Source organism: Mesocricetus auratus, unplaced genomic scaffold (genome assembly GCF_017639785.1).
Source record: "Mesocricetus auratus isolate SY011 unplaced genomic scaffold, BCM_Maur_2.0 Super-Scaffold_100037, whole genome shotgun sequence".
Classification (NCBI taxonomy): domain Eukaryota; kingdom Metazoa; phylum Chordata; class Mammalia; order Rodentia; family Cricetidae; genus Mesocricetus; species Mesocricetus auratus.
In genome coordinates this window covers 7,920,202-7,934,880 of record NW_024429215.1, presented here as the reverse complement: position 1 = coordinate 7,934,880, position 14,679 = coordinate 7,920,202, and the positions used below count along the sequence as shown (strand labels likewise).

General features: G+C 55.2%; 3 protein-coding genes and 1 long non-coding RNA gene across 9 annotated transcripts in view; 2 read left to right on the top strand and 2 right to left on the bottom strand.

The window, feature by feature from the left end:
• The window catches only part of LOC101840698 (NACHT, LRR and PYD domains-containing protein 4C-like), a 44,034-nt gene extending 43,560 nt beyond the window's left edge, over positions 1 to 474 (bottom strand). For 2 of the 3 annotated variants that reach the window (XM_040734128.1, XM_040734130.1), the window contains exon 1: positions 332 to 472. The gene's annotated coding sequence lies outside the window, so the exon portion shown is untranslated. Of the gene's footprint in view, positions 1 to 331 lie in introns of all 3 variants that reach the window. The other variant, XM_040734129.1, reaches the window with a different exon arrangement.
• A 2,909-nt stretch (positions 475 to 3,383) lies between these two features.
• LOC121135397 lies at positions 3,384 to 6,614 on the bottom strand. 3 transcript variants are annotated; one of them, XR_005872533.1, is made up of 2 exons: positions 6,528 to 6,614; positions 3,384 to 3,902 (listed from the first exon to the last, which is right to left on the bottom strand). It is a non-coding gene; the product is annotated as an uncharacterized LOC121135397 (long non-coding RNA). The 3 variants fall into 3 exon arrangements; XR_005872535.1 differs by lacking the exon at positions 6,528 to 6,614 and adding an exon at positions 6,286 to 6,367; XR_005872534.1 differs by lacking the exon at positions 6,528 to 6,614 and adding an exon at positions 6,058 to 6,279.
• On the top strand, positions 3,584 to 9,890 carry Dnaaf3 (dynein axonemal assembly factor 3). Of its 2 annotated transcripts, none has more exons than XM_005084165.4 (12): positions 3,584 to 3,742; positions 3,827 to 3,915; positions 4,264 to 4,406; positions 5,014 to 5,107; positions 5,504 to 5,661; positions 5,947 to 6,129; positions 6,321 to 6,446; positions 6,565 to 6,687; positions 7,108 to 7,225; positions 8,438 to 8,549; positions 8,705 to 8,779; positions 8,858 to 9,890. In XM_005084165.4, exons 2-12 carry the CDS (start codon positions 3,831 to 3,833, stop codon positions 9,465 to 9,467), a joined length of 1,827 nt encoding a protein of 608 aa, XP_005084222.1. In that variant the 5' UTR covers positions 3,584 to 3,742; positions 3,827 to 3,830; the 3' UTR covers positions 9,468 to 9,890. The 2 variants fall into 2 exon arrangements, with proteins under 2 accessions (XP_005084222.1, XP_012979103.1); XM_013123649.3 differs by having other exon boundaries at positions 3,811 to 3,915.
• A 502-nt stretch (positions 9,891 to 10,392) lies between these two features.
• Tnni3 (troponin I3, cardiac type) lies at positions 10,393 to 14,279 on the top strand. The gene is made up of 8 exons (XM_013123650.3): positions 10,393 to 10,536; positions 10,783 to 10,795; positions 10,941 to 11,027; positions 11,442 to 11,483; positions 11,763 to 11,894; positions 12,833 to 12,922; positions 13,628 to 13,804; positions 14,130 to 14,279. The coding sequence occupies exons 1-8, from the start codon at positions 10,526 to 10,528 to the stop codon at positions 14,211 to 14,213; spliced, it is 636 nt and encodes a 211-aa protein (XP_012979104.2). The 5' UTR covers positions 10,393 to 10,525; the 3' UTR covers positions 14,214 to 14,279.
• Positions 14,280 to 14,679: the final 400 nt, after the last annotated feature.

Sequence of the window (14,679 nt, the reverse complement as noted above, 5' to 3'; positions counted from 1 at the left end):
ACTCTCGGACCATAAGTCACAGTGGTTCATGAGCCTCGCAGTTAACCCAGCAACAACCCAGACTCCCATAAAATGTGGCCCAGACATCAACTCACTCCCAGCCAGCTGCATGTCTCCAATTAACATCCAGGTCTGGGAGGGGTGATGGACCTTCCTAAATGCCCCACTGTCCAGGTTTGTATGAAAACTATGCGGTCCTTAGGCTCCTTAGCTCTCTCTGGTTTAAAGATAGCAGGGGTGGGGGAGTCAATGCAAGTTAACTGGCCTGAGAGAGGAGGTGACAATCTAGAGAACCAGCTGGAACCGAAGTGGAAGTAACCCAAAAGCTCACCTTCAAGCGAGGAGCCTCTTTCTGCAAAGGAGCAACCACTGCAAGAAAAGAGCCCCTCTGTCTCCACTCCACATGCGGGTGGTGACAGCCTCTGAGGCAGCTCAGGCTAGCGGGTGCTTAATGCCCACTGGCTGCAAGTTCTGACTGGCCCTTCCCCAGTAGACCCGGAACAGCTGTGCTGGAGAGCAAACATTGGCATCCTCCCCCCCCTCGGCCTGCAGCTGCTCAGGGGAAGGTCGTCTACCCCACCCCACCCCCATGAGCTTGTACTCTTATTATTTTTAAGATTTAAAACATGCATGTGTGTATGCACGGAGGCCAGAAGAGGGTATGGGATCCCTTGGGGTTGTATGAATTTGGGTGCTGGGGGCCAAGCTAAAGTCCTCTGCTTACACCAACGGCTCAGGGCTCATAACCACGGATCTACTTGTCCAGATGAAGACTCATTCTCACCAGCGAGCACAGAACCTGGGATATTCACACACCCCACTGGGTGTTTCTGAGCAGCATGTATTTGGGGTCCTCACCTTTTACAAATGTAGCCTGGAAGTAGTGCTTAGCATTTACATGTTTTTAAAATTTTACTGCAAGCTGACAGTCAGAATCTGGTGCATGTATGAAACACAAAAAGGCATCGAGTATATTCGTTGTGAGATGACTAAGCTAAACATCATTTTGGAATACTTATGTCATGGGGGTGAACTTGACATTTATGGTTAGCAAATTTTTAAATATTTTTGGGCTACCATGGAGTTCAAGATAGGGTTTCTCTGTGTAGCCCTGGTTGTCCTGGAACTCACTCAGTAGACCTGGATAGTCTTGAATTCAGAGATCTGCCTGCCTCTGCCTCCCGAGTCCTGGTGTGTGTGTGTGTGGACTCTGAGGAAAGCTGTCTAAGGAATACATTACATGCCAGTGCAAGATAAGTGGTCAGCATAGAATCATTTAGAATGCATTCTGGGCTGGGTGCTAGTGACACTTGCTTTTAATCTCAGCACTCAGTAGTGAGAGGCAAGAGAATCTCATGAATCTGATCTATAAAGTGAGTTCCAGGATAGGCTCCAAAGATAGACATAGAAAACCTGTCTCAAAAAACTGAGGGGGTGGGTGGGAGGGGGGGAGGAAGAGGAGGAGGAGGAGGAGAACATTAAAAATGCATTCTGGCCGGGCGTTGGTGGCACACGCCTTTAATCCCAGCACTCGGGAGGCAGAGGCAGATGGATCTCTGTGAGTTCGAGGCCAGCCTGTTCTATAGAGCTGATTCCAGGACAGCCTCCAAAGCCACAGAGAAACCCTGTCTGGAAAAAAAAAATGCATCCTGGTCCACAGCAGCAGTGAGATAGCAAGAAGACATTATCCCTATTGCAGGAAGCTGAGTGTCCCAGCATCATTCTGCTCCGAGAGGCAAAGCATTCCTCAGAACACAGGACAAGGGGGAGCACGTGAGTTCAAAGGTTCCCAAACATCCTCAGCTGCCACCATCCTTAACACCGTGGTCATTATTTTCAGGTCGCCCCCTTTTCCTCATTTAGTTTAGAAGATTTCTGTCGCCATAACTGTGCCACGGAAAACACAACTTTGCAAATGCATGAGATTGCCAAGAAGACTTTTTGTTTTGTTTTGCTTTATTTTTTTTTGAGACAAGGTTTCTCTGGGAAGCAGTCCTAGCTATTCTGGAACTCACTCTGTATACCAGGCTGGTCTTGAACTCACAGACTTCTGTCTGCCTCTGCCTCCTGAGTAGTGGTATTATAGTTGTGGGCCACTGCCTCCTGGCTTAAAATGTGTAGCCCAGGTTTGCATCGAACTGGTGATTCTCCTGCTAATGCCTCCTTCAGCAAATCTTACCAGTGTGTGGTACCACAAGCAGTGCCAAGAGAAATTTAACGTAATCTAGTGTTCAGGCTCAGTGACCTCCATCTAGTAGCTCCCCCAGTGATGCTCCTCAGCGTCCTTAAAATCTGAAATTTTCCACTGTGGGGAATTTCATCTCACCTCAGACAACTGGGTTAAGTAGGACTCGACCACTAGATAATTTGCCTACAAAATGACAGTAGTAACAACTTTGCTCTATACTTTGAACTCACTCATCATCTCACAGAAGCCTTAGTGGTCTGCATAAGGTTTGCACAAGGTCAAGCCAGTCAGCACTCCATCACCCTCTGCATAAGTACCACGCCCCCTGCTGTGGGCTCACTGTATCCTGTGGTGCTTTGTTTCAGCTCAGCACCTAGCATAGCAGGCAAAGTCAAGGTCCCTGGAAAACCTTGTAGCAGCTTGTCACATTCACAGACAAGAGCAGAGAGAGAGAGAGAGAGAGAGAGAGAGAGAGAGAGAGAGAGAGAGAGAGAGAGAGAGAGAGAGAAACAGACAGAGAGAGGGGGGGTTGTAGGTTTCCAAAGAGGCCAGAAGAAGGCATCAGATCCCTGGGAGCTGAAGGTACAGACAACAGACAGCTTTGATCCCCTGATGTGGGTGCTAAGAACTGAACTCTCCAGTCCTCTGGGAGAGCAGTAAGTGCCCTTAACTATTGAGCCATCTCTCCAGCTCCAGGGGGATACACCATACACACACACACACACACACACACACACACACACACACACACACACACACACGTGCTCCTAGTATGTAGCCTTTGCTGGCCTGGAATAAGAGATATACACCAGGCTGGCCTTGAACTGTCTTCAGAGTGCCGGCTTAACAAGTCTTTGCTACAGCGCTCGTTAAGAATTTAATAGTGAGTGATGACTGTGATTAGCAGCCTGACCACATAATTCTTGAAAATTTACTGAGCAGGGTCCTGCTTTCCACCCGGTGAAGCCTGTATTCTGTCAGAGCCCAGGTGTAAAAGAAAAAAGAAAACAGAGATCTGAAGGAACCAGCCTGGGATCCGCGCTATAATTCGGATTTATAAAGATTCCATTCAAAGCTCACGCCTTTAAACCAAAACTCAGGAGACTGAGACAGGGGCTTGGAGTAACTAGAATACAGAGGGACCCTGTCTCAAGAAAAAAAGAAGAAAGAAAAAAAAAGAAATAAAAAGATTTCGTTCCGTTCTGATTTAATGTGAAGCAGCAAGCTAAGTCCTTTCCTTCTTAGAAATTTGGACGGATCCAAAGTCCGCCCTCCTCTGGCCGGGCTGTCGTCATGACAACCGCGTCCGGCGTCCTTTTCCGGACCACGCCCCAGCCGTCCCTCGGTGCTTCTGTTGGTCAAAAGTTAGCAGTGAGCGGTACCTTTTCACGTTCATTGGTCAGTTGATAACAACGACGCAAGGCTACCTGCTCCCATTGGCTGACTGCTCATAGAGGGCGGAGCCTCTGGGAGACAGTTTGGGCAGGCTTTGTGGAGCTCAGCCCCATCACTCTGCGGGAGAAGAGCCACCTCCGGGTATTTGGAAGGTTAAAGGTGAGGCGGAGGGGCAAGAAGCGAGGGGCAGTGAGAGAGGGACGGTGGGGACAACGTGGAGTTCCCAGGATCCTTGTCCCGCAGGGCGATGACCACACCGGCGGGCTCCGGGGCCGGCTACGGCTCTGTGTCCTGGTGGGGAATGTCGCCAGCGCTGGACCTACAGGCGGAAAGTGAGTCTCTACGTTAGGACCATACACGATCTTAGGCAGAGGTCCCTTGCCAACTCCCATGTGTGCACACCTCACAGCACTTGTGTCCATGGCAGGGGGTGCAGGTGTGTGTGTGTGTGTGTGCGTGCGTGTGTGTGCGCGCGCGCGTGCATTCCCTAAATTAAATGACTTGGGGAGAGGGCCACCCCCGGGATCTTCCTTGGTGATATTGAACACCATAATGCAGAGATACAGCTGCCTTTGGAATCCAGGCTTGGGGCACCAGCTCTACTGGACTCGTAGCTTCTAAAGGCAGCTGCAGGAAATGAAGACTTGGTAGCCGGCCTCTGCCCGCTATCGTCTTGCCAGGTCCTCCCGTGGACCCAGGGTCTCAGGCAGAGACAGAGCACGAGATCCCGGAGTTGGATGCCCTGCTGTTAGGCTCTGTGGATGGTCGCCACGTGCTGCGGACGCTGTCCAGAGCGGCTCTCTGGCCTCTCAGGAGGTTCAATGTGAGCTGGGGTTCTGGGGTCGTGGATGGGGGCGGGACAAACGGAGAGCCCAGATTCCCGAGCCCTTGAGAGAAGAGAGGATTGGAGAGGACACTTTCCAGGTTCTAGAGAAAAGAGGCTTGAGACTAAGTGGCTGTGGGGTCTGAGGAGGTGGATGCTGGAGGTCTCAGACCCATGTCCTGGGGGAAGAAAGGGGCTTCTGGGCTTCTGACAGTGGAGAACCCAGGACCAGATAGCCAGGATGATCTGGAATCTAGACTTATGGCTGAAGAAATGGACAGGCAAGCTGGGCCTAGTATTTCGTGCCTGTAATGGGAGCTTCTCAGGAGGCTGAGGCAGGAGAATCATCTCAAGTTTAAGGCCATCCTGGATTGCAGAGAGTTAAAGGCCAGAGTTCAAGGATCACCCAGTGAGAGCTTGCCTCACAACAGAAACTGAGAAAGAGAGCTGGGAATTGCAGCTCAGTGATGGAGTGCTATCTTAGCTTTAGCTTATGGAAGCCCCTTGGTTGTATTCCAACACCATACTGGGCGCCGGGCGGGGCACAGGAGGCTAGTGTTCTGTGCTCGTAGACCCTCGGAACTGTCTTGTCTGTCATTCCCTCCAGTTTTATGTGTTGGAGAATAATCTGGAAGCTGTGGCGCGACACATGCTGATCTTCAGCCTAGCCCTAGAGGACCCCGAGAAGATGGGACTCCAAGGTCAGGTGCTGCGAGTGTAGCATCCAAACTCAGGGCCCTTCCTTCCCTCTCCCTTCAAAGATGCTGGCCTTCCAGTGATGTGATTGAAAAGTTTGGAGACAGGATGGGCGTGGCGCAGGGCCAGGCAGATGTCTGAGTTTTGAGACCAGCCTAGTCAGCAGAGTGAGTTCCAGGACAGCCAGGACTACACAGAGAATAAACCCTATCCCAAAACAAAAACAAAAACAAAACAAACAAAAACCAAAAAAACAAAGAGGCTTGAGGCCATATGTCAGCTTGCCTTGCCTTTCTGAAGTCCCAGCTTCAATGCTCAGTGCTGAGTAGTGGTCGCAGCTCCTGAATTGGTGAAGTTCGCCCCGTCTCCCCTCCTGCTTCACCCTTCCCACCTCCCTCCAGAGCGCTGTGAGACCTTCCTGGAGCTGTGGGGGAACGCGCTGCTGCGACCCTCGGTAGCTGCCTTTGTGCGAGCCCAAGCTAGCCGCCTGGCTCATCTGGTCCCCGAACCTGATCGCCTGGAGGAGCAAGTACCCTGGCTCAGCCTCCGGCCGCTCAAGGTGCCACGGCTGCCCACTTCTGTGATAGAGGGAGCGTGGCCTGGGATCGGGTGGCTGCTGATAGAATGTTCTAGAAAGGAGTGGTTCAGAGGAATTGAGGGGCTGGAGCGGGCTGGGGTGTGGAGGGCCCATTCCCACCTCTGTGACTCCTACTGTTGGGGTGTGGGATGAGGGGAGCCTTTGCTCTCTGAATCTCTTTTTTCCGCATCCGCATAATCATGCCTACTTAATGGGACGGAGGGGAACCCTCCCTGTATCTCTGGCTCTCTCGCCCTGACTGTGCAGTTCCGCGAGCGGGATGCCCTGGAGGCCGTGTTCCGCTTCTGGTCTGGTGGGGACAAGGGCCCTGAGATCTTCCCTATGAGTCGCCTTTGGGACTCGAGGCTGCGCCACTACCTGGGTTCCCGCTATGACGCCCGGCGTGGTGTTGCTGACTGGGACCTCCGCATGAAGCTGCACGATCGAGGGGTAAGGAAGCCTTGGAGCAGGTAGCGGCTTCTGAGATCTGAGTGAAGCAAGAGGGCTGGGACTTCGCCCCCAATCTGAGGAAGGAAGGCTGGGGTCTGGGCTCCTGGGTCTGAGGGAGGAGGGATTCCTATAGGTGTAGAGATGGGGTTCCTATACCAGATCCATCGGGACTTTCCCGTCGTCTATTCCAGGCCCAAGTCATCCACATCCAGGAATTCCGACGCTGGCGGGACACAGGTGTTGCCTTTGAACTCAGAGACTCAAGTGCTTACTCCGTGCCCAACAGGACCCTGGCATCCGGTCGCCTCCTGAGCCACGTGCGTGTCAACCCCCAAGTCTTGGTTACTCTGTGTCTTTTAGGTCAACCTTTGAGTCAAGGTCTCCAATTTGGACCTCACCTGCGATCTCATCACCCCTGCTTTTTTTTTTTTCCAGCGTGGGGAACGCGTGGCAGCGCGCGGGTACTGGGGGGACATCGCCACGGGTCCCTTTGTGGCTTTTGGCATCGAGGCGGACGACCAGAGCCTCTTGAGGACGAGTAACGGACAACCGGTCAAGGTGTGTGGCGGGTGGGGCTGGAGTTAAGCCCAGCGGGCAAGTTCCTGCCCTCTGCCTTCCAAGCCCCGCCTAGCGCCAAGCCCCGCCTAGCGCCAAGCCCCGCCTAGCGCCAAGCCCCGCCTAGCGCCAAGCCCCGCCTAGCGCCAAGCCCCGCCTAGCGCCAAGCCCCGCCTAGCGCCAAGCCCCGCCACGCTTTGTAAGCTCCACCCCTCATTTCGGTCCGGTGTCTCCAAGTAACAGGCTCTGTCCCTAACCTCTTGGGCTCCACTTAGGAGCGCCACGATCCAGTCCTCTTAGGATATCTTAAATTCAGCCTGGGGAAAGCGACAAGTTTTCTAATTCGGGGCTAGCTGTCACCGGCGCACATCCTTAATAAGGTTCCTAGTTTAACATCGGGCCCCTCCCCTTTCTTCTGGGCAGACCGCAAGCGAGATCACGCAGCATAATGTTACAGAGCTGTTCAGAGAAGTGGCCGCCTGGAGGGGCCCGAGAGCCATTCAGGGCGACCTGGAGGAGAAGACCTCGCCCGAATCGGATGGTAGGTAGCTAACAGTTGCAAACTTCAGATAGGGGTGCTGTTTTATTTCCCCCAAGTTTGGATGTAGCTAATTTGGAATACCCGGGCAGTTGCCCTCCCCCTCGTTAATGTTTGTTCTCTTATTCTCCCTTTCCTAGTAAATCCTAACATCGCCAGTAGGAGAATTCTCAGTCTCCATAGAGGTCTAGCAGGGGACTGTCTAGATTCCCCGCTGAAGGCTCTCCCCACGTGGATTCTGGCTGCCCCTCTTTTCCTTAACTCACCCCTCCCTAGGCGCGCCTGTTCCTCTATTCAAAATGGGTCTCTGCCTCGCGGGCCCACCTTCCCAGATTTGCAGGAATCCGGCCCAGAGAAGGGATGAAGTGGGGGGGGGGCTTCTAGAAGGACAAGGAAGGTAGGCAAGCTAGCTCAGCAGGGAGCAGTGCTTGCCCGCAGGGCTTCGCAACCCAAGTTTGGTGGAGCTGAAGCAAAGGAGGGAAGAGACAGCTGACTCCAGAGTTGTCACACCCATGCTGCAGAACCCACCGTCCCCAAAGACCAATTTTAAAGAAAAAGTCCCCAAAAACAATTTTAAAGAAAAAGCCAAGCTATCGGGGTATGGCCGCATATAACTGTCCTCCTAGCATTTGGGAGACTGAGGCAGGAGGAAATGCTTGCTCTCGGGAATAATTCCAGACATCTTCAGCTACAAGATGAGAACCTGTCTCAAAACAAAAACAAAAGTAGGGACGAAGGAACATTAACTTCGATTTTATTATCTGCCCACTTGTGAGTGCCTTTTTGCTCTCTCCCTTAAGATTTAAGTTTATTAGGGACCAGGGAGATGGCTCAGCAGTTAAGAGCACTGACCATTCTTCCATAGGACCCAGGTTCAATCCCCAGCACCCACATGGCAGCTCACAACAGTCTGTAACTCTAGTTCCAAGGGATCTGACACCCTCATACAGACACACATGCAGGCAAAAACACCAATGCACATGAAAATAAAATAAATACATTTTTTAAAGATTTAGAATTATTTATGTGTATGCACACGCATGTAGGCTCTTTCAGAGACCACAAGAGAGCGCCATATCCCCAGAAAGGGATTAGAGGCAGTTCCAAGGGGTCCGGCGTGAGTTTTGGTGCTAGGCACAAAGTGTAGCATGCTCTGTTAGCGGGGAAGCCATCTCTTCAGCCCCAGAACTGACTTTTTCTTCTCTTTCCTTGCAGTGCCTACTCTAGAACCCTTTACTATGTATTTCCTGCCTCTCGATTCTTCGCAGACTCTCCACCATAAGACCTGCTACAAGGGCCGGTTCCAGCTGCTCTATGTGTCCTGTGGGTAAGTGGGACACACGTGTGCTCCTGGAGACCTAGGACTGGGCCCGGTTTCTTCTTTTTCAGGATCCGGGGACTTGAGCTTCGCACTCTCCACCCAACTCCAGGCCTTCGTCCCTACCCGTGTTATCTCAGTTTCTAGCCTTTTCTCTCCTGCAGGATGGTCCATCTACTCAGTCCTGAGCTTGGGGCTTGCGTGGCCCCTGGAGGGAACCTGGTTGTGGAATTAGCTCGGTGAGCCAGAGGAGCGGGGTGGGAGGGTCCCAGCTGGACCAAAAGCACAGTCTCCTCACATGCAGTTTCCTGAACCAGGTACTTGGTGGACCTGCGGCCCAAGGAGTTGAAGACATTCTCTGACCGCGTTGGGGAGATAGCGCGGGCGGCTGGGTTCGCCCCGCATCCCGGAGCCATACCATCGGAGAACTTTGCGCGCTTCTACAAGTTAGGAGACTCTACTAGGGGTGGTGGAGACTCAGGTGTGGAATCTGGACCCTCGACCTGCGAAGTCCTGGCCCCGCCTCCAGAAGCGATAAGCCCACCCCAGGCTGACCCGGCCCCGCCTCTAGAACCCATGAACCCACCCCAGGCTGACCAGGCCCCGCCTCCAGAAGCGAAGAGCCCACCCCAGGCTGACCAGGCCCCGCCTCAAGAACCCATGAACCCACCCCAGGCTGACCCGGCCCCGCCTCTAGAACCCATGAACCCACCCCAGGCTGACCCAGCCCCTCCTCCGGAATCGATGAGCCCACTCCAGGCTGACCCAGCCCCTCCTCCGGAATCGATGAGCCCACCCAAGGCTGACCCGGCCCCGCCTCCGGAATCGATGAACCCACCCCAGGCTGACCCAGCCCCTCCTCCGGAATCGATGAGCCCACTCCAGGCTGACCCGGCCCCGCCTCCAGAAGCGATGAGCCCACCCTAGGCTGACCCGGCTCCTCCTCCGGAAGTGATAAGCCCGCCGGTGGCAATGTCCACAGTGAATGCACCCTCAAAACCCAGGGACCAAGCAGTCCACCTGTAACTGCTGAAGCAGACCCCAGGATTGACACCAGCTCATGTAGCCAACCCTGAGCTCACCTCTGACTGTGTTCTTTCTCGACCCCAGTGTTATAACTAGAATTTCAAATTCCCTTCCTGGAGTTCTCGGCTCTACGATCAGAGGGGGTGGGGGTGTCCCAGATTGTTCTCTTGAGTATCCCGAGGCTAATTGCAGGCTGAACGCACAGCCCTGGGTTCCAGGTCCTCTCCTTTGCCTTGGGCCTCTTTCTCTCGTGACGTGCTACTTTTGGGAGGCGCAGGGACATCTCCTCCTCTGCATGTGGTTCAAATAAAGAACACAGGGTCACCTCTGTGTGTCTGTCCTCAGTCTGTGTCCAGTGCCAGGAGAAGTGGGGGGGAGGGCCCAGCAGAAGCTGTATTTGTGGGTTTACAAGTGAACTCGGTTTTAGTTCACACCCCGGGGGTCCTACACACGAGCATTCAAACTAAACACGCTAGGGGCACCGAAACTGACCAATGATAAACAAATAAAAAATGGAGGAGACAGGAAATTATAGGCCTCTGAAAGTCCGCAGAGGGAGGAAGGCCGGGCCTGGATTTCTGGTTGTGAACAAGGGGAGCTGAAGCCTGGACTCGCGCTTTGAGGGAAGACGGGGAGCTGGCTCCCAGATTTTCCCGAGTCTGAGGGAGTCGGGACACCAGAGTCAGAAGCAGGAGGGGTGTGCCTCTCGGGCACCTCGGTCACCCAACTGGGGCTTTGCACACCCCTCCCCTCACCCCCAGTTATCTCGTCCAGGGCGGAGTGGGGGAGGAGACAGCAGTATATTTAGTCTTTGTCCTCGCCCCTTATCTCAGTGTCCTCAGTGAGGCTGGAGCAGCCCAGAGGGGACCCAATCTCTAGAGACCTCCAAGGTCAGCGGGGACACCCCTGCAGGACCCTCCAGGACCCCCTGGTTTCTTTCTCTGCCTCAGGGGATCATCATGGCAGATGAGTAAGTGACTCTTGGTAACCTTGGACTGGATCCCCAAGGAACTAGGAGAGGAGAGAGGACGCAACTTGGTTAGATGCCTGGCCTGAGATGGTAGGATGTAAGGGTGGGTGGATTTCTGGGTGGAAATGAGGTAGGCATTTAAGAACCAGACTCCTGGGGTCCGAGGGAGTGGAAGCTAATAGCTCCAACCTCTTGGCCAGGGGGACTCCGTCACTGATTGCCTCTTCACGGTCTCTCTCCCTTCAGGGGCAGCAATGCGGTGAGCGCCTTGAGCTAAGAAGTGCAGCAGGGAACCCTCGGGCGCTGCAGGGAGGGGACTGGGGCGCCGGTGGGCATAGGTGAGGGTACCGGGAAGGACAGGGTGGGAGGGTTTGGGTAGTGATCACAGTCTGCTCCACCTCCAGGCTGGGGAGCCTCAACCGGCACCAGCCCCCGTCCGACGCCGCTCCTCGGCCAACTACCGAGCCTACGCCACCGAGCCACACGCCAAGGTGGGACCGGGACCTCAGAGGGCGGGATCGCTGCTGGGCGGGGCTTCTGGGTTCAGAATCCTCAAGGACCTAGGGAGGGGCGGCACCAAGGCCTTGGCAGGGGTGGCAGCGCTTTGGTGATGTGCTGGGTGGAGTTCGATCGCTGGGGCAGAATTTCCGAAAGGTGTCGTAGGTTGGGCTCAGTGACAGCTGCTATGGGCGGAGCTCCGCTGCCCACAGCCCGCAAGGCTTCAAGCGATGGGGTGGGGAGACGGGGGTACAGAAGCAGAGTGTAGCTCCAGTCAGAGCCCAAGCTTCCGGGGGACTCAGCGTCCGAGTTGATGAAAGTACTCGAGTGGGAGGCGATGCCTTGCAGCCCCGCCCCATGTCTGCTCTGGGACCTCCCGCTGACCTTTCTCCATGTCACCCTGGCAGAAAAAGTCTAAGATCTCCGCCTCGAGGAAACTTCAGTTGAAGGTGATGACTTGCTCGGAGGGGCGGGGTCTGGGCGGGCGGAGCTTTTCTGGGCGTGGTTTCATTTGGGAGTGTGTCACCCTCTCCCCACACACACACACACACACACACACACACACGCACGCACGCACGCACACACACGCACACAAGGGCGCGCAGAAACGAGACAGAGTTTTTGGTAAAAGACACCAACTTGGATGTTCTGTGTCTCCAGAAGATGGAGGGAAATGTTTCATTCCTATGCTTTGGGGAACGCTGTTGCGTTCTCCAACCTTCCCGCAGACTCTGATGCTGCAGATTGCCAAGCAGGAGATAGAGCGTGAGGCCGAGGAGCGACGTGGAGAGAAAGGGCGCGTTCTGAGCACTCGTTGCCAGCCTTTGGAGCTGGATGGGCTGAGCTTTGAAGAGCTTCAGGTACCAGGTCACAAAGCGGGGATCCCTGCCGAGCCTGGGGCCCCGGGGTCCCACTCTCCCGTCTGATCTCCCGTTCTGCTGGGGACCAGTAATGCCGAGCATTACAGACAGCCCTACGACTTCAAACCCCGTGTACTTCTCCAGCCAACTGCCAAGTCTCCCGATTCTTGTTCCTAGACACACTCTTTTAAGTTCCCCGGAGTCCAGATTCCAGGGTCGCTTCCTTCCAGCCCCTCCTTCCTCAGGCTCAGGAGTCTAGACCTCAGCACTTCTCTCTGAAACTCTGGGATCCAGAGCCCAGGCCTCCTTGCTCAGACCCAGGTTCCCAGAGCCCAGGCCTCCACCCTCAGACCCAGAGAGCCCAGGCTCCAGCCTCCTCCCTCAGTTCCAGTTTCCCAGAGCCCAGGCCTCCTGGCTCAGACCCAGGGATCCAGAGCCCAGGCCTCCTCCCTCAGACCCAGGAATCCAGAGCCCAGGCCTCCTCCCTCAGACCCAGAGAGCCCAGGCCTCCTCCCTCAGACCCAGGAATCCAGAGCCCAGGCCTCCTCCCTCAGACCCAGGGATCCAGAGCCCAGGCCTCCTCCCTCAGACCCAGAGAGCCCAGGCCTCCTCCCTGAGACCCAGGAATCCAGAGCCCAGGCCTCCTCCCTCAGACCCAGGGATCCAGAGCCCAGGCCTCCTCCCTCAGACCCAGGAATCCAGAGCCCAGGCCTCCTCCCTCAGACCCAGGAATCCAGAGCCCAGGCCTCCTCGCTCAGACCCAGAGAACCCAGGCCTCCTCCCTCAGAGCCAGGTTCCCAGAGCCCAGGCCTCCTCCCTCAGACCCAGAGCCCAGGCCTCCTCGCTCAGACCCAGGAATCCAGAGCCCAGGCCTCCTCGCTCCGACCAGGACCCTGGTCTCCAGCCTCTCCCTCAGCACACACGCATTTCTTCTTCAGGACTTGTGCCGGCAGCTCCACGCTCGGGTGGACAAAGTGGATGAAGAGAGATACGACGTAGAAGCGAAAGTCACCAAGAACGTCACCGAGGTGGGCACCTTTTGGGGAAGTCTGGGCCCCTTCGCAGTAGACCGTGATTCCCGGGTCTGTAGGCTCGGGATGAGACGGCCGTGGCCGCTGCTTGTGCGTGGGAGAACTCTGAGCGGAGAAGGCAGGCAGTGGAGCCTCCACCGTGTCAAGGGAAGTTGTTTTAGCAGAGACCCATCGCAGGCAAAGCAGAACCTGGGTGGCATACGTAGGTCTGTGGAGCAGCGTCCTGAGTACTGAGTTGTCGGGAACGAGTTGAGGCCCGGGTCAGGGAGTCATGATCTGCACATTGCTGGGTTGAGCCGTGTTAAAAGCTTCGACCGATGGGTCCGGGGCGCATCCGGAAGTTGGCAGGGGAGCATCCGGAAGTTGGAGGCCTTAACCTGCAGCCAGAGCTGGAAGAGAGGCAGGAATTTAGATCCTGATGGCAAGATCGGGATAAGGAGGAATGACAGGTTAGCAGAGTTGTGCAGGAGCCGGGCGTTGGTGGCGCACGCCTTTAATCCCAGCACTTGGGAGGCAGAGGCAGGTGGATCTTTGTGAGTTCGAGGCCAACCTGGTCTACAGAGTGAGTTCCTGGACAGCCTCCAAAACAATATAGAGAAACCCTGTCTCGAAAAAACAAAACAAAACAAAACAAAGAGTTGTGCAGGAAGGAAGGAAACAGAGGTTAGGGGGTCTCCACGCCCCATATGGTCACCCCCCCAGATCGCAGATCTGACCCAGAAGATCTATGACCTGCGTGGCAAGTTTAAGCGACCCACCCTTCGAAGAGTGAGGATCTCTGCAGACGCCATGATGCAGGCGCTGCTGGGGACTCGGGCCAAGGAGTCCTTGGACCTGAGGGCCCACCTCAAGCAGGTGAAGAAGGAGGACATTGAGAAGGTGAGTGTGCGGGAGGAAGGCAGATGCTTGAGAGGATCTGGGCAGCCACAACCATAAAAAGTCCAGACGGGGGGGGGGGACGGGGAGGGACTGGAGGTGCACGGGGGAGGGGAGGTTCACGGGGGGGGGGGACTGGAGGTGCACGGGGGAGAATCGAGGCGCGTCGCAGTTGGCCAGATTGTCTGAGAGGCCAAGAAGTGCTCCAGAACCAGATTCTTGCACAGGCATTCAGCAGAGAGTGGTCTAGCCAGCTAGAGGGCAGAGAGAGGCTATTTTGGGGATAGACACCAGGAAGAGCTGTTAACCTCTGACCTTTCACCTCCAGGAAAACCGGGAGGTGGGAGACTGGCGCAAGAACATCGACGCACTGAGTGGGATGGAGGGCCGCAAGAAGAAATTTGAGGGCTGAGCCCATGGCTCCCAGCCCCGTTGCACCGTGGATGTCCCCTGAGGAATAAACCTCTCTGAACAGGAAGTGACTGTGTGTGCCTGCTTCCCTGGAGAGTAGGCATGAGGAAAGGTGGGGGTAATGAGGGCTGCTGTCCCCCAAAGCCATGCGGGGGTGTGGTCACAGGCAAGTTTCTCACATGCGGCAGTCTCCTCTGCAGGGGCATAGAACGTGCTAAACCCAAAGAAAGATGTGCTGGTGGGCCCAGGTTTGATTCCCAGCACCCACACAGCAGCTCAAAACTACCCGTGCTTCTAGTTACAAGGGATCCTATGACAGACAAGCAAACTACCCATATCATATACATTTTTTAAATTAAAAATAATTCTTAGCCGGGCGTTGGTGGCGCACGCCTTTAATCCCAGCACTCGGGAGGCAGAGGCAGGCGGATCTCTGTGAGTTCGAGGCCAGGCTGGACCGACAGCCT